Genomic DNA, 18,011 nt, shown 5'->3' with positions numbered 1-18,011 from the left:
GACGTCAAAGCAGAGGTCAAATACAATAGGCTGGACAGGAAGACGTAGCGTAGGGGGCGGTGGCCAGCGCAGCTCCTCACGGTACTTCGCAGGGCACCGGAGAAGGCTGGCCACGCCCCCTCCTCCTCGTGACCTCATTCCCGCGCAGCTCGGCTGGGGTCGTGGGTGGGGTCGGTCGCTCGTCAGGGTCCCGCGCCTAGCCTCTCCGAGGCCCCGCTTCAGCCACTACCGGAGGGGGTCGAGCGGCACGGCGACCCAGTGCACGCCGCGCGAGCTCAAGAGCAGCGGACAGAGGCGAGTGCGCGACCCACGGTGGACGCACAGCTCTTTGGGGGGTCCTCGGAGTGCGGCGCAGGTGAGCGCTCAAGCGGCCTAGGTGGGGTAGTGGGCACAGAGACGGGCCCTGTCCTCCAGAGGGTGTCCGGATGAAGAGATTCCCCGAGCGCTCTGCCGCTGCCTGCTGCAGGCCCCAGAGTGAAGTGCGGCGGGACCACGTCTGCCCTCGAGCCTTGAGTTGTGTGTCTGCCGACTTGCCACCTGCTGCACCCGCGGCCATCAGAGGGCTCCACGCGGCGTGGCAGGCGGGGAATACCTGCTGCTCCCCCAGCCGCACACTTGACCCACGCTCCGATTCCTTGCAGGGGCGGACAATACAGCTGAGCCAGTTAATGCACCAATTAAAGCCTAACAATGCACTTGAGAGAGAGCTGGTCGGAGAAGTTCAGATGATGTGTTGTGAGCCCCTTTTGGCACCTGCGACTTTTTCTTGGAAATGTCGTCCCTGTGCTTCTCCATGTTATATGCTATCCTAGGTGGCCCTCTCCCCTGTTACCCTGTCACCTCTGTGGAGGCAGTGACTGTAGTCAGTTGTTGTCCAGAATTAGCACTTAGCAAGTGCTCAGGCAGTGTTTGATGTAGCCGATGGTAGGGTTACGTACTGTGTAAAGGATTCAAACCGTACATTGACAGGCAGGGCAGTAACCAGTGAATAGTTTATTATGAAAGTGTGGGCAAAAGGAAATCAAACAATGTTAGAACTTGAAGGACAGAGAAGGTAGAAATGCCATGTCCCCAGCGGGGAAACTAATTTGGTCAAGGATAGTAAGCCATTTAACAGGTTTGCATTTGAGAAATCCTAGCAGTAGGACGTTGAAAATGTGAGTTTAGTGTTCAGTTTGGGGAAGGTTAGGGCTAAACATTTAGATCTAATAAGCATATTAATGATCTGTTTGGTACTTATGGTCATGGACATGATAGTTAGATAAGAGGTGAATGGATGAGGAGCAAAGGAAGAAAATAGAGGCATTGTCAGAATTGCAAAGAGGATCCAGGATTGATCTGTGGTGTGGTGAGATCTTTAGCACATTAACGGGCTGAGAAAGGATGAATCATTGAGGGCAGGGGAGTTGGAGACTGCAGATGTAAAAAGGGACTGATAAGCTGAGGTCCTGGGAAGTTTGGAGGGTTCTCCTTTCCTGGTCTTGAAAAGGAATAGGACACTTCTGAGAAGATAAAGGAATAAAGATAATGGGTGTGAAAATTTAGAGAAGTTCATTTTAAGGCTGGGAGGGTTGGGGAGAAGGGGGATGAATGGTGAGCTGCCCTTGGCTGGTGATATTGAAAGCTCAGTGATTTGAGAACTCAGGTTGTTTGCTATGTCTGTCGGTTAGGGTCTAGTCAGGAAAACAGAAAACAGACTGTATTTCAACAGAATTTAATAGGAAGAAGTGGTTAAGTAGCTCCTGGGAGAACAAAAAGCAGAAAGGATCAGTGAAATAACTAAAAAGTAAACTGATGGAAGAAGTTACAACACTTAGCTAGATCTGAGGATCAAAACAAGGGAAGCCATTGGGGTTATCATGACTTAACCTTAATGGAGGGACATTGTAAAGCTGGTGTAGATAACTCCGGAATTCAGAGGAGGAGCTCTCCATGTTAGTAGATGTCAGGCACCTGGAGGGGCACCTGTCTGGTTAGTGCTGGTACCTCTGGAGTGGTTGTTACCAGGCTGGTCCTGGGAGTGCTAGAGACTGGGACCAAGGGCCCCTGGAACGAGGAAGGTCCCTTGCTGGGGCGACATTGACTGGAACAGCAAGGTTACAGGAAAAAGGGAGTCCTCAGTTCTTTGTGCCTTTACCTTCCAAATTATTATGCTGGGGTCCAGAGATTATTGATGAATAGAATGCAGGTTTACAGAAAGACATTTTGATGATCTTATCATGGCAACAGTAACAGCATAATTATTATTAGCTAAACCAGCTTGCTTTGCCAACAAAGGTCCGTCTGGTCAAGGCTATGGTTTTCCCAATGGTCATGTACGGATGTGAGAGTTGGACTATGAAGAAAGCTGAGCGCCTAAAAATTGATGCTTTTGAACTGTGGTGTTGGAGAGGACTCTTGAGAGTTCCTTGAACTGCAAGGAGATCCAACCAGTCCATCCTAAAGGAGATCAGTCCTGGGTGTTCATTGGACGGACTGATGCTGAAGCTGAAACTCCAGTACTTTGGCCACCTCATGTGAAGAGTTGGCTCATTGGAAAAGACCCTGATGCTGGGAGGGATTGGGGGCAGGAGGAGAAGGGGACGACAGAGGATGAGATGGCTGGATGGCATCACTGACTCGATGGGCATGAGTTTGAGTAAACTCCAGGAGTTGGTGATGGACAGGGAGGCCTGGCGTGCTGCGATTCATGGGGTCGCAGAGTCGGACACGACTGAGCGACTGAACTGAACTGAACTGAAACCAGCTTGAAATACATCTCATCCTTTGTCGCCTGTTTTCATCTCTTGCTGTTCCTTGTTTACCCCCCTCTCGTCCAGACTTCTCTCATCTCAGATCTTCCTTTCAAACTATGTCAGTGGTCATCTTTGTGGTGTCTTTAGATGAAAGACAATGTAATTTCTATATACTTTGAAAAAACCCAAGCTTTCTATACAGGGTTAGATCTAGATTAAAAGTCTGCATGGTAGAATACAGGTTCAAATAATTCCCAGAAATTCTTAAATATATATGTCATGAAAGCTTACAAAACCATTGTCTGCCTTGATTCTGTTCCTCACTTCTACCATGTGGTCTTGCCTTCCTCTGAACTCACATTTTATGTTGCCTCATTCAAACTGCGCTTAATCTGCTATGTAGTGTAAGAAATGACTTGTGTTTATTCTTTCATTGTCATACGTACAAAATGCAAGATGAGAGAATTTACCTTGGATTAAGGTGACAATTATGCCAGTGTAGTCTGTGTAATTGTCACTCCTAATATAAGTTATGGAGAAGGAAATGGCAATACACTCCAGTGTTCTTGCCTGGAGAATCCCAGGGATGGGGGAGCCTGGTGGGCTGCTGTCTGTGGGGTCGCACAGAGTTGGACACGACTGAAGTGACTTAGCAGCAGCAACGTAAGTTAGGGAATTCTACTTATAAATCTTAAAGGGGTCTGGATATAAATATCTAGCATATAAGCTTTTTTTTCCCCTCTTAGATAATGTTATGCATTAAAGCAAGTCTGATTTTGCCAAACCAAAGTATATTTCCTTTGATCATTCGTTTCTCAGCTTTTCTGTTGCCCTGGTGAAAACCAGACCAGAAAAGTGGAGTTACGTGAAGTAGTGTTATTAGGTTATCAAACTCCTCCAATTGTTGATCATCATTTTGAAGGATCCTATTGTAATTTCATAGTGTTTTTTCTCTCTGAGAGCCGTAAATGCTTTTCTTTATTTCAGTTTGATTTTAATTTTAACTTTTCAATTAAGATATAAAGCCAGTTTATAAATGTAGTTGGTGATATTAAAGTAATTGTATTTTCTTCACCTGCCAGTATGTATACATGTAGATTTTTATACAGTTTTGTAAATCTGCCAAGTTAAAAGATATCCTCATGTGCAAAAGTAATATGTTTTCTCATTCATTGTGTTCTTAGCTTCCTCACAAAATAACTGATGTTAAATCTTTTTTGAAGAAAAAACTCCGAAGTTGAGAATCTTGCCTCTTCCAAAGAGTGAGAATGTAAAACAGATTTCACAGCCTCACTTTGTAAACCCTAGATTTAAACAATTGGTTAGGTTGCTATCACTTATCTCTCTGTGGGTTCAGATTAAATCTTTTTTTTTTTTTCTGGTTATTCTGACTTCTTTGCTCCCTGAATCATTTTGCTTGTACTGGAGGGTCATTTGTCGTTATAAAGCTGTTTCTATTTCTCAGATAAATTAAAGCTTCATTTAAAGGTATTTGTACTTTTTTTAGGCCTTGCTTCATCATGAGAAATCTAAAGTTACTTCGGAGCCTGGAGTTCAGGGATATTCAGGTTCAAGGGAAACCACAGTGCCTCTCTCTCCGAACCGAGCAGGGGACAGTGCTTATTGGCTCAGAACGTGGACTGGTAGAGATAGACCCTGTCACGAGAGAGGTAAGTTATTGATGGAAGTTATTTGGGTGGATTCTGATATCTCCCCTTAATTATATTTTGCTACTAATGTGTTTTAGGTGATGATATTCTTAGTCCCTTTTCCCCAGACTGTGTAAATTTTAGAAAATTGTACTTTTTAGCTTCATGTTTTATTGGATATCTCCAAAGAGACCAGGTTTTTGTTTTAAGTTTGCTTGGCAAAAGAAGCATATTAACTGTTTTCTTTGCTAAAGATGGTAGTGTTGTGATATTTCTCAAGTGAAAGTTTGGATTTTAATCTAGGAAAAAATTTTTGAAAGCTTTTGTATTATAAAAGAAACATTAAAAAAATGTTTTACTTCTAGAAATGTTATGAATTGTTCTTGAGAGTAGATTGACTTAATTTGCTTGTTTGTCTTGGTGAAAGGTGAAAAATGAAATTCCTTTGGTGGCAGAAGGCTTTCTCCCAGAGGATGGAAGTGGCTGCATCGTTGGTATTCAGGACTTGCTGGATCAGGAGTCTGTGTGTGTGGCCACAGCCTCTGGGGATGTCCTGCTTTGTAATCTTACCACACACCAGGTAGGCGAGGGAGAGCAGGGAGGAGGAAATCTCAAGTATCCTCAAACGTCTTTTTTTGTATCATGTCAGTAGTTTTTCATAGATGTTTAAAATATCAGGAGCCATAATATTTAGGCATTTTGCAAATTAGAGTCTTTGCATTTTACAGTTCTTTACAGAAAATTGTTGGCATGGTTTTAGCTGTGTTTCAGGATTCTTCTTAAACTCAGTTTTGTCTGCTGCGTTTATTAATTAGAACAATGAGAGCATTCCAGATAAGAACAAAACCTCAAACCTGGCCATTCTTGTGTGGTATGGCTCACCTCTTGCTAGAATCCGATCCTGAGTTGTAACCCTTATTTCTCAGCTTAGGAAGTCTTTGGGATGTTTAAATGGCTCATGTTTTCTCTTAAGAATGCTGTGTAGGCCTCTTTTTGATGACCAGCTGTAGAGTCCCTGAACTATAGATACTAAGGTGATACAGTTTCATTTTGTGCACATTTTATGAGTATCAGAGGAGATAGATTTCAACGACTCGCCTCCTTCTCTACTCTAGCATAAGGCTGAGTTTCTGAATTTCTTTACTCACCTTGATAGCTTTTTAAACTTCATTGATAACTCCCTTAGCTGTGATCTCTAACATTGATGTGTCACAAGAGTTATATTACTAATCATGGGATAATAATAACAGCTGGCATTTATTAAATGTTTACAGGGTGCCAGGCACTTTTTTTTTTCCCTGCCAGGCACTTTTTAAAGTATTTTTCATGCAAAATTACATGAATTTTGTAATTTTTCACTATAACCTTGTGAAGTAGATTGTTGTTTTCTCATTCTTCAGAAAAGGAAATTGAGGCTAGGCCAAGGTCAAACAGCTTTCAGGTGAGATTTGAACCCTGGCAGTGTAAATCTGGTACCTTTGCTTTTAACGGTTCCACTTAGTACAATGATAAATCTCCCTCTCAGTTCCTGGTGAGAAACGTCAAAGCCATCAAGTATAAATTGGTATTTCTCACATTTAAAAGGTGTGCTTTTACGTGTAAAACGTTTTGTAGAATTTTTTCCTATTACTGAGCTCCTGTAATCCGCTGGTCTCCATCCGATGGTGCTGATCCTCCCTATTTATGGCATCACAGTGTCTGCAAGACAGAATCCATGTATTCCTTCTTGTGCCTTAGCAGATGGTTCACTGTCTATTTGCCAAATTCCTTTTTAGCCTCACCCCCCACCCCCATCATTCCTGTGTATGTGTATACCATATGCTTTAGTGGCAGCTGATTTTTAACTGCTTTTTTTTATAATTCTGTGCCTTAACACCACATTTTTTCCCCCAGTCTCTTCTTCCTAGCCCTGTTTCTACCCTTTAAAGCACCTCCTCAGAGAGGCTTTCCTGAACTCACCTGGGCTGTTTGTCTTTCTTTGCTCTAATTCCCCACTTAATTCCTGGAGACCTCAGTTACAGCCCTCACCCTACTGTAGAGGCATCTTTTAGCTCCTTAATGGGAGGAATGGAGTGGCCGTCGTCACATCTAGTCCCCATGGTCTGTATCACGCCTGATCTCTTAATACCTGTTACTGAAAAAGTGTTTACTGCTTAATTTCACCTTGGGGTGTTTTGTTGTGAATTATTTTGATTACGGTCATAACAAACATTTGTCAAGGTGCTTATATTTTCATATTTCACTTAACATTTCAAAATGTCTCTCTCAGCTGGAATGTGTCGGGAGTGTAGCCAGTGGTATCTCTGTCATGAGTTGGAGTCCTGACCAAGAACTGGTGCTGCTTGCCACAGGTAAGCATGTCACCGGTCCCTAACTTTATAAGACATGACTCCTAACAGCTCAAAGACTTAAGTTTTAGGGTGCTTAGGTTTCAAAAAAACATTTCTTGAAACAATTGAGTTAAGTTTTACTTGTGAACACATTGTTTTAAAAAGTTGCTGCAGTCTGTAGTTATAGTTAAAAATGTCAGCAATGTTTATTTTAATATCCTCTTAAGAGGAAGAGTTGCTGTATAAAATAAACTGATTCTGAAAACTGCTCTTCCAGTCCTTTTTTTTCCTATAAATCTTTTCGTTCCGGCTGAGATTCTGTAAACTAGCACCCTGATGAGCTATACACTCAAAGAGGTATCTTGGTGACTCAACATTTGCAGTTAGTGGAGGAGGAAGGGCTATGTGCATTTTTATGTTAGCTTGACATACATAGATAGCTGAGAATAAGCACCAGGTGACTTACCCAGTCAAAACTATTTTTTTTTTTTTTAATGAGAGTCAGAACATTTTGAATGAATTCTGTCTTCCCTATTTCGATTACAAATTCTTCCACTTCAGCTCTGTATCTTGCAGTGCTGTAGATACTTACGGAATGGCAGACTTGTTAAATGAGAACAAAATCATTCTTGTTTGTGCTCCTTCAAGGTCAGCAGACCCTAATTATGATGACAAAAGACTTTGAACCAATAATGGAACAGCAGATCCATCAGGATGATTTTGGTGAAAGTAAGTATAACTTTGTTTGAAACATTTTGTGACTTTGCTTGCCGACTGATAGTCATAAGCCCAAAGAGCTATGAAGCTTAAACCCTGACTTAATTAAGTGTCTGATAGCCCAGTTCCTTTAGTTCATTGCAGCTCTTAAAAGGCATATCTCTGGTGGCTCTTCAGGTCTGAGAGTTGGCTTTGTCAGTAACCTGGGAAATAAGAATCTGTGCTTATAGGTTGGGTTGTTATTGCCCAAACCCAGGATAGGCTTAGTCATGGGGTTTGATGAAAAGGACTATACTGGCTGGAATAAAGAGAGCATTTCTGATACACGGTTTGGGGGAAAATACAAGAGAGGTGGGGTAGAGAGCTGACTTCTGTTCCTATTGATTAGACCTGAGTTGTCATGGGAACCATCAGATTGTTTTCTTGCTCAGATCTAGCTGAGGTGATACGGACACTAGGCCATGGAAGTATTGAAGAGAAGAAGAGTGGAGATGCTTCTTGAGTCTAAGCAGCTCCGACCAACTTGAGGGTACCAGGTAGCTGGCTTGATTGAGGAGGGGAATGGGGGCAATGGTATTTTAACTTTTGCTGAGTTCTCACTTCATGTCGTCTTATTCAGCCAACTAAGAAATCATTTAGAAAATTGCTGCTCTTTTTTTTTTTTTTTTAATTTTTTTATTAGTTGAAGGCTAATTACTTCACAACATTTCAGTGGGTTTTGTCATACATTGATATGAATCAGCCATAGATTTACACTTATTCCCCATCCCGATCCCCCCTCCCACCTCCCTCTCCACCCGATTCCTCTGGGTCTTCCCAGTGTACCAGGCCTGAGCACTTGTCTCATGCATCCCACCCGGGCTGGTGATCTGTTTCACCATAGATAGTATACATGTTGTTCTTTTGAAACATCCCACCCTCACCTTCTCCCACAGAGTTCAAAAGTCTGTTCTGTATTTCTGTGTCTCTTTTTCTGTTTTGCATATAGGGTTATCGTTACCATCTTTCTAAATTCCATATATATGTGTTAGTATGCTGTAATGTTCTTTATCTTTCTGGCTTACTTCACTCTGTATAAGGGCTCCAGTTTCATCCATCTCATTAGAGCTGGTTCAAATGAATTCTTTTTAATGGCTGAGTAATATTCCATGGTGTATATGTACCACAGCTTCCTTATCCATTCATCTGCTGATGGGCATCTAGGTTGCTTCCATGTCTGGCTATTATAAACAGTGCTGTGATGAACATTGGGGTGCACGTGTCTCTTTCAGATCTGGTTTCCTCAGTGTGTATGCCCAGAAGTGGGATTGCTGGGTCATATGGCAGTTCTATTCCAGTTTTTTAAGGAATCTCCACACTGTTCTCCATAGTGGCTGTACTAGTTTGCATTCCCACCAACAGTGTAAGAGGGTTCCCTTTTCTCCACACTCTCTCCAGCATTTATTGCTTGTAGACTTTTGGATAGCAGCCATCCTGACTCGGTCGTTGTAATGGTACCTTCATTGTGGTTTTGATTTGCATTTCTCTGATAATGAGTGATGTTGAGCATCTTTTCATGTGTTTGTTAGCCACCTGTATGTCTTCTTTGGAGAAATGTCTGTTTAGTTCTTTGGCCCATTTTTTGATTGGGTCATTTATTTTCTGGAATTGAGCTGCAGGAGTTGCTTGTATATTTTTGAGATTAATCCTTTGTCCGTTTCTTCATTTGCTATTATTTTCTCCCAATCTGAGGGCTGTCTTTTCACCTTGCTTATAGTTTCCTTTGTAGTGCAAAAGCTTTTAAGTTTCATTAGGTCCCATTTGTTTAGTTTTGCTTTTATTTCCAATATTCTGGGCGGTGGGTCATAGAGGATCTTGCTGTGATTTATGTCGGAGAGTGTTTTGCCTATGTTCTTCTCTAGGAGTTTTATAGTTTCTGGTCTGACATTTAGATCTTTAATCCATTTTGAGTTTATTTTTGTGTATGGTGTTAGAAAGTGTTCTAGTTTCATTCTTTTGCAAGTGGTTGACCAGTTTTCCCAGCACCACTTGTTAAAGAGGTTGTCTTTTTTCCATTGTATATCCTTGCCTCCTTTGTCAAAGATAAGGTGTCCATAGGTTCGTGGATTTATCTCTGGGCTTTCTATTCTGTTCCATTGATCTATATTTCTGTCTTTGTGCCAGTACCATACTGTCTTGATGACTGTGGCTTTGTAGTAGAGTCTGAAGTCAGGCAGGTTGATTCCTCCAGTTCATTCTTCTTTCTCGATTAATGTTTTCGCTATTCGAGGTTTTTTGTATTTCATACAAGATTGTGAATTTTTGTTTTTCTAGTTGTGAAAAATACCGTTGGTAGCTTGATAGGGAATTGCATTGAATCTATAGACTGATTGGGTAGAATAGCCATTTTGACAATATTGATTCTTCCATATCCATGAACACGGTATGTTTCCTCCATCTATTTGTGTCATCTTTGATTTTTTCATCAGTGTTTTATAGTTTTCTATATATAGGTCTTTTGTTTCTTTAGGTAGATATATTCCTATGTATTTTATTCTTTTCATTGCAATGGTGAATGGAATTGTTTCCTTAATTTCTCTTTCTGTTTTCTCACTGTTAGTGTATAGGAATGCAGGGATTTCTGTGTTAATTTTATATTCTGCAACTTTACTATATTCATTGATTAGCTCTAGTAATTTTCTGGTAGAGTCTTTAGGGTTTTTCTATATAGAGGATCTGTCATCTTGCAAAACGTGAGAGTTTCACTTCTTCTTTCCTATCTGGATTCCTTTTACTTCTTTTTCTGCTCTGATTGCTGTGGCCAAACTTCCAACACTATGTTGAATAGTAGTGGTGAGAGTGGGCACCCTTGTCTTGTTCCTGATTTCAGGGGAAATGCTTTCAATTTTTCACCATTGAGGGTGATGCTTGCTGTGGGTTTGTCATATATAGCTTTTATTATGTTGAGGTATGTTCCTTCTATTCCTGCTTTTTTGGAGAGTTTTAATCATAAATGAGTGTTGAATTTTGTCAAAGGCTTTCTCTGCATCTATTGAGATAATCATATGGTTTTTATCTTTCAATTTGTTAATGTGGTGTATTACATTGATTGATTTGCGGATATTAAAGAATCCTTGCATTCCTGGGATAAAGCCCACTTGGTCATGGTGTATGATTTTTTTTAATATGTTGTTGGATTCTGTTTGCTAGAATTTTGTTAAGGATTTTTGCATCTATGTTCATCAGTGATATTAGCCTGTAGTTTTCTTTTTTTGTGGCATCTTTGTCTGGTTTTGGAATTATGGTGATGGTGGCCTCATAGAATGAGTTTGGGAAGCTTACTTCATCTGCAATATTCTGGAAGAGTTTGAGTAAGATAGGTGTTAGCTCTTCTCTAAATTTTTGGTAGAATTCAGCTGTGAAGCCATCTGGTCCTGGGCTTTTGTTTGCTGGAAGATTTTTGATGACAGTTTCGATTTCCTTGCTTGTGATGGGTCTGTTAAGATCTTCTATTTCTTCCTGGTTCAGTTTTGGAAAGTTATACTTTTCTAAGAATTTGTCCATTTCATCCAAGTTGTCCATTTTATTGGCATAGAGCTGCTGGTAGTAGTCTCTTATGATCCTTTGTATTTCAGTGTTGTCTGTTGTGATCTCTCCATTTTCATTTCTAATTTTGTTAATTTGGTTCTTCTCTATTTGTTTCTTAATGAGTCTTGCTAATGGTTTGTCAATTTTGTTTATTTTTTCAAAAAATCAGCTTTTAGCTTTGTTGATTTTTGCTATGGTCTCTTTAGTTTCTTTTGCATTTATTTCTGCCCTGATTTTTAAGATTTCTTTCCTTCTGCTAACTCTGGGGTTCTTCATTTCTTCCTTCTCTAATTGCTTTAGGTGTAGAGTTAGGTTATTTATTTGGTTTTTTCTTGTTTCTTGATGTAAGCCTGTAATGCTATGAACCTTCCCCTTAGCACTGCTTTTACAGTGTCCCATAGGTTTTGGGTTGTTGTGTTTTCATTTTCATTCATTTCTATACATATTTTGATTCCTTTTTTGATTTCTTCTATGATTTGTTGGTTATTCAGAAGCGTGTTATTTAGCCTCCATATGTTTGAATTTTTAACAATTTTTTTCCTGTCATTGAGATCTAATCTTACTGCACTGTGGTCAGAAAAGATGACTGGAATGATTTCAATTTTTTTGAATTTTCCAAGACCAGATTTATGGCCCAGGATGTGATCTATTCTGGAGAATGTTCCGTGTGCACTTGAGAAAAAGGTGAAGTTGATTGTTTTGGGGTGAAATGTCCTATAGATATCAATTAGGTCTAGCTGGTCCATTGTGTCATTTAAGGTTTGTGTTTCCTTGTTGATCTATCCATAGTTGTGAGTGGGGTATTAAAGTCTCCCACTATTATTGTGTTACTATTAATTTCCTCTTTCATACTCGTTAGCGTTTGCCGTACATATTGTGGTGCTCCTATGTTGGGTGCATATATATTTATAATTGTTATATCTTCTTCTTGGATTGATCCTTTGATCATTATGTAGTGTCCTTCTTTGTCTCTTTTCACAGCCTTTATTTTGAAGTCTATTTTATCTGATATAAGTATTGCGACTCCTGCTTTCTTTTGGTCTCCATTTTGCGTGGAATATTTTTTTCCAGCCTTTCACTTTCAGTCTGTATGTGTCCCTTGCTTGAGGTGGGTGTCTTGTAGACAGCATATATAGGGGTCTTTGTTTTTGTAACCATTCAGCGGCAATCTTGTCTTTTGGTTGGGGCATTCACCATTTTAATTTAAGTGTATTATTGATAGGTGCTGGTCCATGTTGCCATTTACTTTGTTTGTTTGGTTCACGTTTATTCAACTTTCTGCATTTCTGTCTAGAGAAGATCTTAGCATTTGTTGAAGAGCTGGTTTGGTGGTGCTGAATTCTCTCAGCTTTTGCTTATCTGTAAAGTTTTGAATTCCTTCATATCTGAATGAGATCCTTGCTGGATCAGTAATCTAGGTTGTCAGGTTTATCTCTTTTTCATTACTTTCAGTACGTCCTGCATTCCTTTGGCCTGGAGGGTTTCTAATTGATAGATTTATGCTGTTATCCTATGGGAATCCCTTTGTGTGTTCTTTGTTGTTTCTCCCTTGCTCGCTTTAATATTTGTTCTTTGTGTTTGATCTTTGTTAGTTGATTTAATATGTGTCCTTGGGTGTTTCCCTTGGTTTATCCTGTTTGGGACTCTCTGGGTTTCTTGGACTTGGGTGGCTATTCCCTTCCCCATTTTGGGGAAGTTTTCAGCTATTATCTCCTCGAGTATCTTCTCATGGCCTTTCTTTTTTGTCTTCTTCTTCTGGGACTCCTATGATTCAAATGTTGAGGCGTTTCGCATTGTCCCAGAGGTCCCTGAGGTTGTCCTCATTTCTTTTAATTCTTTTTTCTTTTTTCCTCTCTGCTTCATTTATTTCCACCATTTTATCTTCTACCTCACTTATCCTATCTTCTGCCTCCGTTATTCTACTCTTGGTTCCCTCCAAAGTGTTTTTGATCCCATTCATTGCATTATTCATTTTTAATTTACTCTTTTTTATTTCTTCTAGGTCTTTATTAAACAGTTCTTGAATCTTTTCAGTCTTTGTTTCCAGGCTATTTATCTGTAACTCCATTTTGTTTTCAAGATTTTGGATCATTTTTATTATCATTATTCTAAATTCTTTTTCAGGTAGATTCCCTATCTCCTCCTCTTTTGTTTGACTTGGTGGGCATTTTTCATGTTCCTTTACCTGTTGGGTATTTCTTTGCCTTTTCATCTTGTTTAGATTGCTGTATCTGGAGTGGGCTTTCTGTATTCTGGAGGTCTGTGGTTCCTTTTTATTGTGGAGGATTAACCCAGTGGGTGGGGTTAGACGATTGGCTTGTCAAGATTTCCTGGTTAGGGGAGCTTGCGTCAGTGTTCTGGTGCGTGGAACTTGATTTCTTCTCTTTGGAAAGCAATGGAGTGCCCAGTAATGAGTTTTGAGATGGGTCTATGTGTTAGGTGTGTCCTTGGGCAGCCTGTATGTTGATGTTCAGGGCTATGTTCCTGCGTTGCTGGAGAATTTGCGTGGTATGTCTTGCTCTAAAACTTATTGGCTCTTGGGTGGTGGTTGGTTTCAGTGTAGGTATGGAGGCTTTTGGACGGTCACTTATTACTTAAAGTTCCATGTAGTCAGGAGTTTTCTGGTGTTCTCAGGTTTTGGGCTTAAGTCTCCTGCCTCTGGATTTCAGTTTTCTTCTTCCTGTAGTCTCAGGACTTCTCCAACTATACAGCCCTGATAAGAAAACTTCTAGGTTAATGGCTAAAAGATTCTCCCCCATTAGGGACACCCAGAGAGGTTCACAGAGTTACATGTAGAAGAGGAGAGGGAGGAGGGAGATAGAGATGAACAGGAGGAGAAAAAGGGGGACTCAAGAGGAGAGAGACAGATCTACGCAGCTGTCTGTTCCCAGAGTGTTCTCCGTAGCCCAGTCACCTACAAAGATTCACAGAATTAGATTGGGAAGAGAAGGGGAAAGGAGGAAATAGAGGTGTTCTGAGGTAGAAAACAGAGAGTCAAGATTGGGAGAAAATAATCTTTGGTTTAAAAATAGGGCTTCTCTTCTTTTTTTTTTTTGTAAGGTTATAGTGTATTGAAAATGAAAATTAAGGAGTAGTAGAGGAGTACTAGAGGACTTTAAAAGAAATAAGAGAAAAAGAAAAATAGAAAATAGAAGAGAAAAAGGAAAGAAAAAAAAGAAAAAAAAAGAAAGAAAAAGAAAAAAAAAAATTTTTTTCCCCCTAATTAAAAAATCGTAAAAGTCTGTGGAAATGAAAGTTAAGGAGTAATGGGGAGTAATAGGGGATTTTAAAGGAAAATAAAAGAGAAGAAAGAAAAAAGAAGAAAAAGATAAAAAAATTAAAAAAATTAAAAAAAAAAAGAGAAAAAAGTAAAATTATATCTAGGAGTTTCTCTGGAGCTGTTGCGGTCAGTGTGGGTTCGGCTCAGTTTCAGATAGCTCCTCGTTCCAGTTTACGCTTCTCGATATCTACAGGCCCCTCCGGTGTAGTCAGTGTTTCCTAGAGGGATTTTAATCTGTTGCACCAGTCCCTTCTGAAGCGGTTCCCTTTGTTTATTTGGCTTCTGTTTGCCGGTCTCTTCAGAGCCTCATTTCCGCCCTGACACAGGCGGGCGGAGGTGGACTCTTACTCAGGTAGCTAGTTCCGTCGCTCTGCGGGGCAGGGAGGGGCTGGCGCTGCCGGGAGTGGCTGGCGCTATGGGGACGGGCTTGCGCCGCGGGGTCGGACTGGGGCTGCCGGGAGGGGCTGACGCTGCTTTCTCCGTCTGTGCTGCTCAGGCTCCCGGCTGTTCTATATGGAGCGCGCCCCGCGCTGCGAGAGGTTCCAGCCCTCGGGTGTTCCACAAAAGCGCGGAAGGAAAAGCTGCACCTGCTCTCTGTGCCTTCCCCGTCAGAGCGGTCCAGGCAGCCAGGGGCTTGGTGGGCGCACTCTACCCAGCTGTGGCGCGCCCCCTCCCTTCCGCGGACCCAGTCTCAGTTTCCGCTGGCGCCAGTCGGGCGCGCGCGCCTGCCGCCCTCCGCGTCCCCAGCCCCAGTCCCCGCCCGCGCCGGTCGGCTGCCTGCGCCCTAAACAGACTTTTAAAACTAATTCCTTCCAAGGAATACTGGCAACTCTGTTAAATAAATTCAGTAGTATGTTTTCCATTTTATATTATATTTATGCATTCCACAAAACAAATGGTAGCTATTAGGTGAAGGCAATAACTATTTCAAGAGGAGGAAAAAGAAACCTGACACGTAAGTTCAGTGCCTGACCCATTTTAATAATTTTTTTTTCCTGAAAGGTAGGTAATTTATTCGTTGTTTCATAACTTACAGCTGTTTACCACCATAACGGCCTTCTGACTTTGACTTTTTCAATTGTACATGGCTATTTTGAAAAGAAAATCACGTAGTTATGTTTAAGAAAGTAAATCAAACAACTCCAATGTATTTCGATGTCTGAAAATACTGGTAAATTCGCAAGTGTTTCTTACTAACCTAGTCCTATATTGTAATTTTTTTCAATCACCCCTTCTTGATTTATATCATTATGCCAATATTTCTTCTCATTTAGAACAATTTTATCACACTCTTCTGCATTATTGTATATTTACTTATTGCAACTACCCTGTTATGTGTGGGTAGAGTAAAGAAATGGGGGAAATATTTGTTTAAGTCTTTTTTGTTGAAAAATAATTTTTGGTTGGCTGAGTTAGGACTATAATCCAACTTCCTTTATACATTCCCTGTTTTATTCCTTTAAGCTTAAAATATTTTGAAAAACAGAAAAAATAAACTAAATGTATTATAATGCAATTTAGATAAATATTTAAATCATTTAAGAGTAATATGAATACTTCTAATTAAAATATTAAACACCTATTTAAAATGCAAAAACCAGCAAATGATATGTAATAATAATATTAACAAAATAATCCTCACTACCATTCAGCCTCTTGTGTGTACTGACACACAAATAGAATTTCAAGAATGACTGACAAGTTGTTTTTCCTGTGATCTCCAACCATGAATCTGTCATGTTTATTCTTGTTCAAAGATAGTGACAGCAGATGAGAAGAAATTGAATGGCCTTTTAAAAAAATAAAACACACATGATAGATGCCATATGGCTTTTCACCCACTAACTGGGTTGAATACATTTAGAAAGAATTTCAAAAAACAAGTGGAAAATTATTTCATAAATGCTCTTGCATTTCAAGCAAATATACAACAAATATTATAGCATTCAGTGATCTGATATAATCCTTAACAATCAATTACAAACTAGCTATAAGGAAATGATATGTTTAATCATAAAACTTTATGTTAAGAAATCAAATATGTTAAAAAGTACAGAGACAGGCATAACGACCACAGTATGTCCATCACTAAAATTTTAAAATTTTCAACTATGGTCAGTCATCCAGTTGCCCATCTTATCCCAAACCTAAATTACCCTGAGACAAGTCCAAGAAAGCATACATTTACATTATTCTATCATGTGGTTTTAAAATGTATGTATGATATTTAAAGTTAAATAAAAATATCATAAAGCATTTAATTTTAAAAAAGCTTCTATAAAAGTACTATAGAGTTGGTGATGGACCAGGAATCTTGGTGTGCTGCAGTTCATGGAATAGCATAGAGTCAGACACAACTGAGTGACTGAACTGACTGATTGATAACAATAAATATGAAAATATCAATTTAAATAATGGAGATTTGACATATTTAATAAATCATATTATAAGAAATATATTTGATAAAATATAATGCATTGTCCTAGTAAATGACTTTGTAAAGACAAATCATTACTTTTTTTTAAAAGACTTTCAGTGATTTTTTGATTTTATGCATTTATCATATATTTGAAAATGCCTCAAATATGTCATAGGACCTCTAAACATAAATGCTATTTTACAAACAAATGTTCATGCACATATATTCTTTTCCATATGGTCCAAAGGTCTACTATATTAAAAAGTATAATTATATGAGATATATATAAAAGGTATAAGCAATTACACACACACACACACACACACCCCCGCACACACACACACTGATTTTTGAAATACTGATTAATGTCTATCAGGTAGTTGCATATAAGTATTTGAAATTTATAAGAAAGTTAAGAGAGTTTAGAATGTATAAGAATTGTCATTGTTTAGTTGCTAAGTTGCATCCAACTCTTTTGAAAACCCGTGGATAGTAGCCCACCAAACTCCTGTGTCCATGGGATTTCCCAGTAAAAAACACTGGCGTAGGTTTCATTTCCTTCTCTAGGGGATCTTCCTGACCCAGGGATTAGTCCCCTATTTCCTACCTTGGCAGGCTTACCAATATATGTGCATATAAAGATGTAAAAGTCATGAGAAAATAGGTAGTATCAACGCTAAAGTCACTGGTAGAGAAAAATTTCTAAGCAGATGTGTACTATGAGAATGATGTAAAAAATGAAAATTTTCAGAACGATTCTAAGGAAAAACAGAATATAGAAACTGAAATAATCAAAGTAGGAGGAGAATCATCATACTACTGAATTCTAAGTGTTAAGAGAATTAAAAGGAGATAAGGGACTTCTATTTAAAATATAAATTTAGTGTTAAAAAAAATTCCCCATCTGCTAACTTTCTATTGAAGTAACACATATGGGTAGGTGTAAAATTGAACAACAAAAACGCTAGGGATGAGACCATGGAGAAAAACTAAACCAAAACCACAAATAGATGGAGGCAAAAGAACACCTTTTGCCAACCAAGAAGGTATTAGAGGATTTCTAATAATCCTTTCTGTATTCAGAAACAATTATTTTCAACAGATAACTTCTAAAGTAGTAACTTCTGTTATTAACATTGAATTAATTTATCTTTTCCTATTACAGTGTATTATGGTTATTAAATCATACTTCAGATTGGATACCTCTAACTCAGTAGTATAAGGAGTGGCCAGAGCAGAGAGGTGAAAAGCAAATGAGTCTTCAATTATGAAACCTGCTAAAAATTGTAGAAAGAGATGGAGATAAAAATATCC

At 39.4% G+C, this 18,011-nt stretch overlaps 1 protein-coding gene across 1 annotated transcript in view; it reads left to right on the top strand.

Moving 5' to 3' along the window:
- The first annotated feature begins 208 nt into the window (after positions 1–208).
- The window catches only part of ELP1 (elongator acetyltransferase complex subunit 1), a 70,680-nt gene continuing 52,877 nt past the window's right edge, over positions 209–18,011 (top strand). The window contains exons 1-5 of the mRNA XM_043453332.1: positions 209–355; positions 4,243–4,405; positions 4,812–4,964; positions 6,654–6,735; positions 7,363–7,443. Of these exons, the coding sequence (XP_043309267.1) occupies positions 4,256–4,405; positions 4,812–4,964; positions 6,654–6,735; positions 7,363–7,443 (466 nt within the window). The 5' untranslated portion in view covers positions 209–355; positions 4,243–4,255. The remainder of the gene's footprint in view (positions 356–4,242; positions 4,406–4,811; positions 4,965–6,653; positions 6,736–7,362; positions 7,444–18,011) is intronic.

The sequence above is a fragment of the Cervus canadensis genome, chromosome 30 (genome assembly GCF_019320065.1).
Source record: "Cervus canadensis isolate Bull #8, Minnesota chromosome 30, ASM1932006v1, whole genome shotgun sequence".
In the NCBI taxonomy this organism is placed as follows: domain Eukaryota; kingdom Metazoa; phylum Chordata; class Mammalia; order Artiodactyla; family Cervidae; genus Cervus; species Cervus canadensis.
The sequence above is the reverse complement of the archived record's forward strand: the minus strand, read 5'-3'. Positions and strand labels throughout refer to the sequence as shown.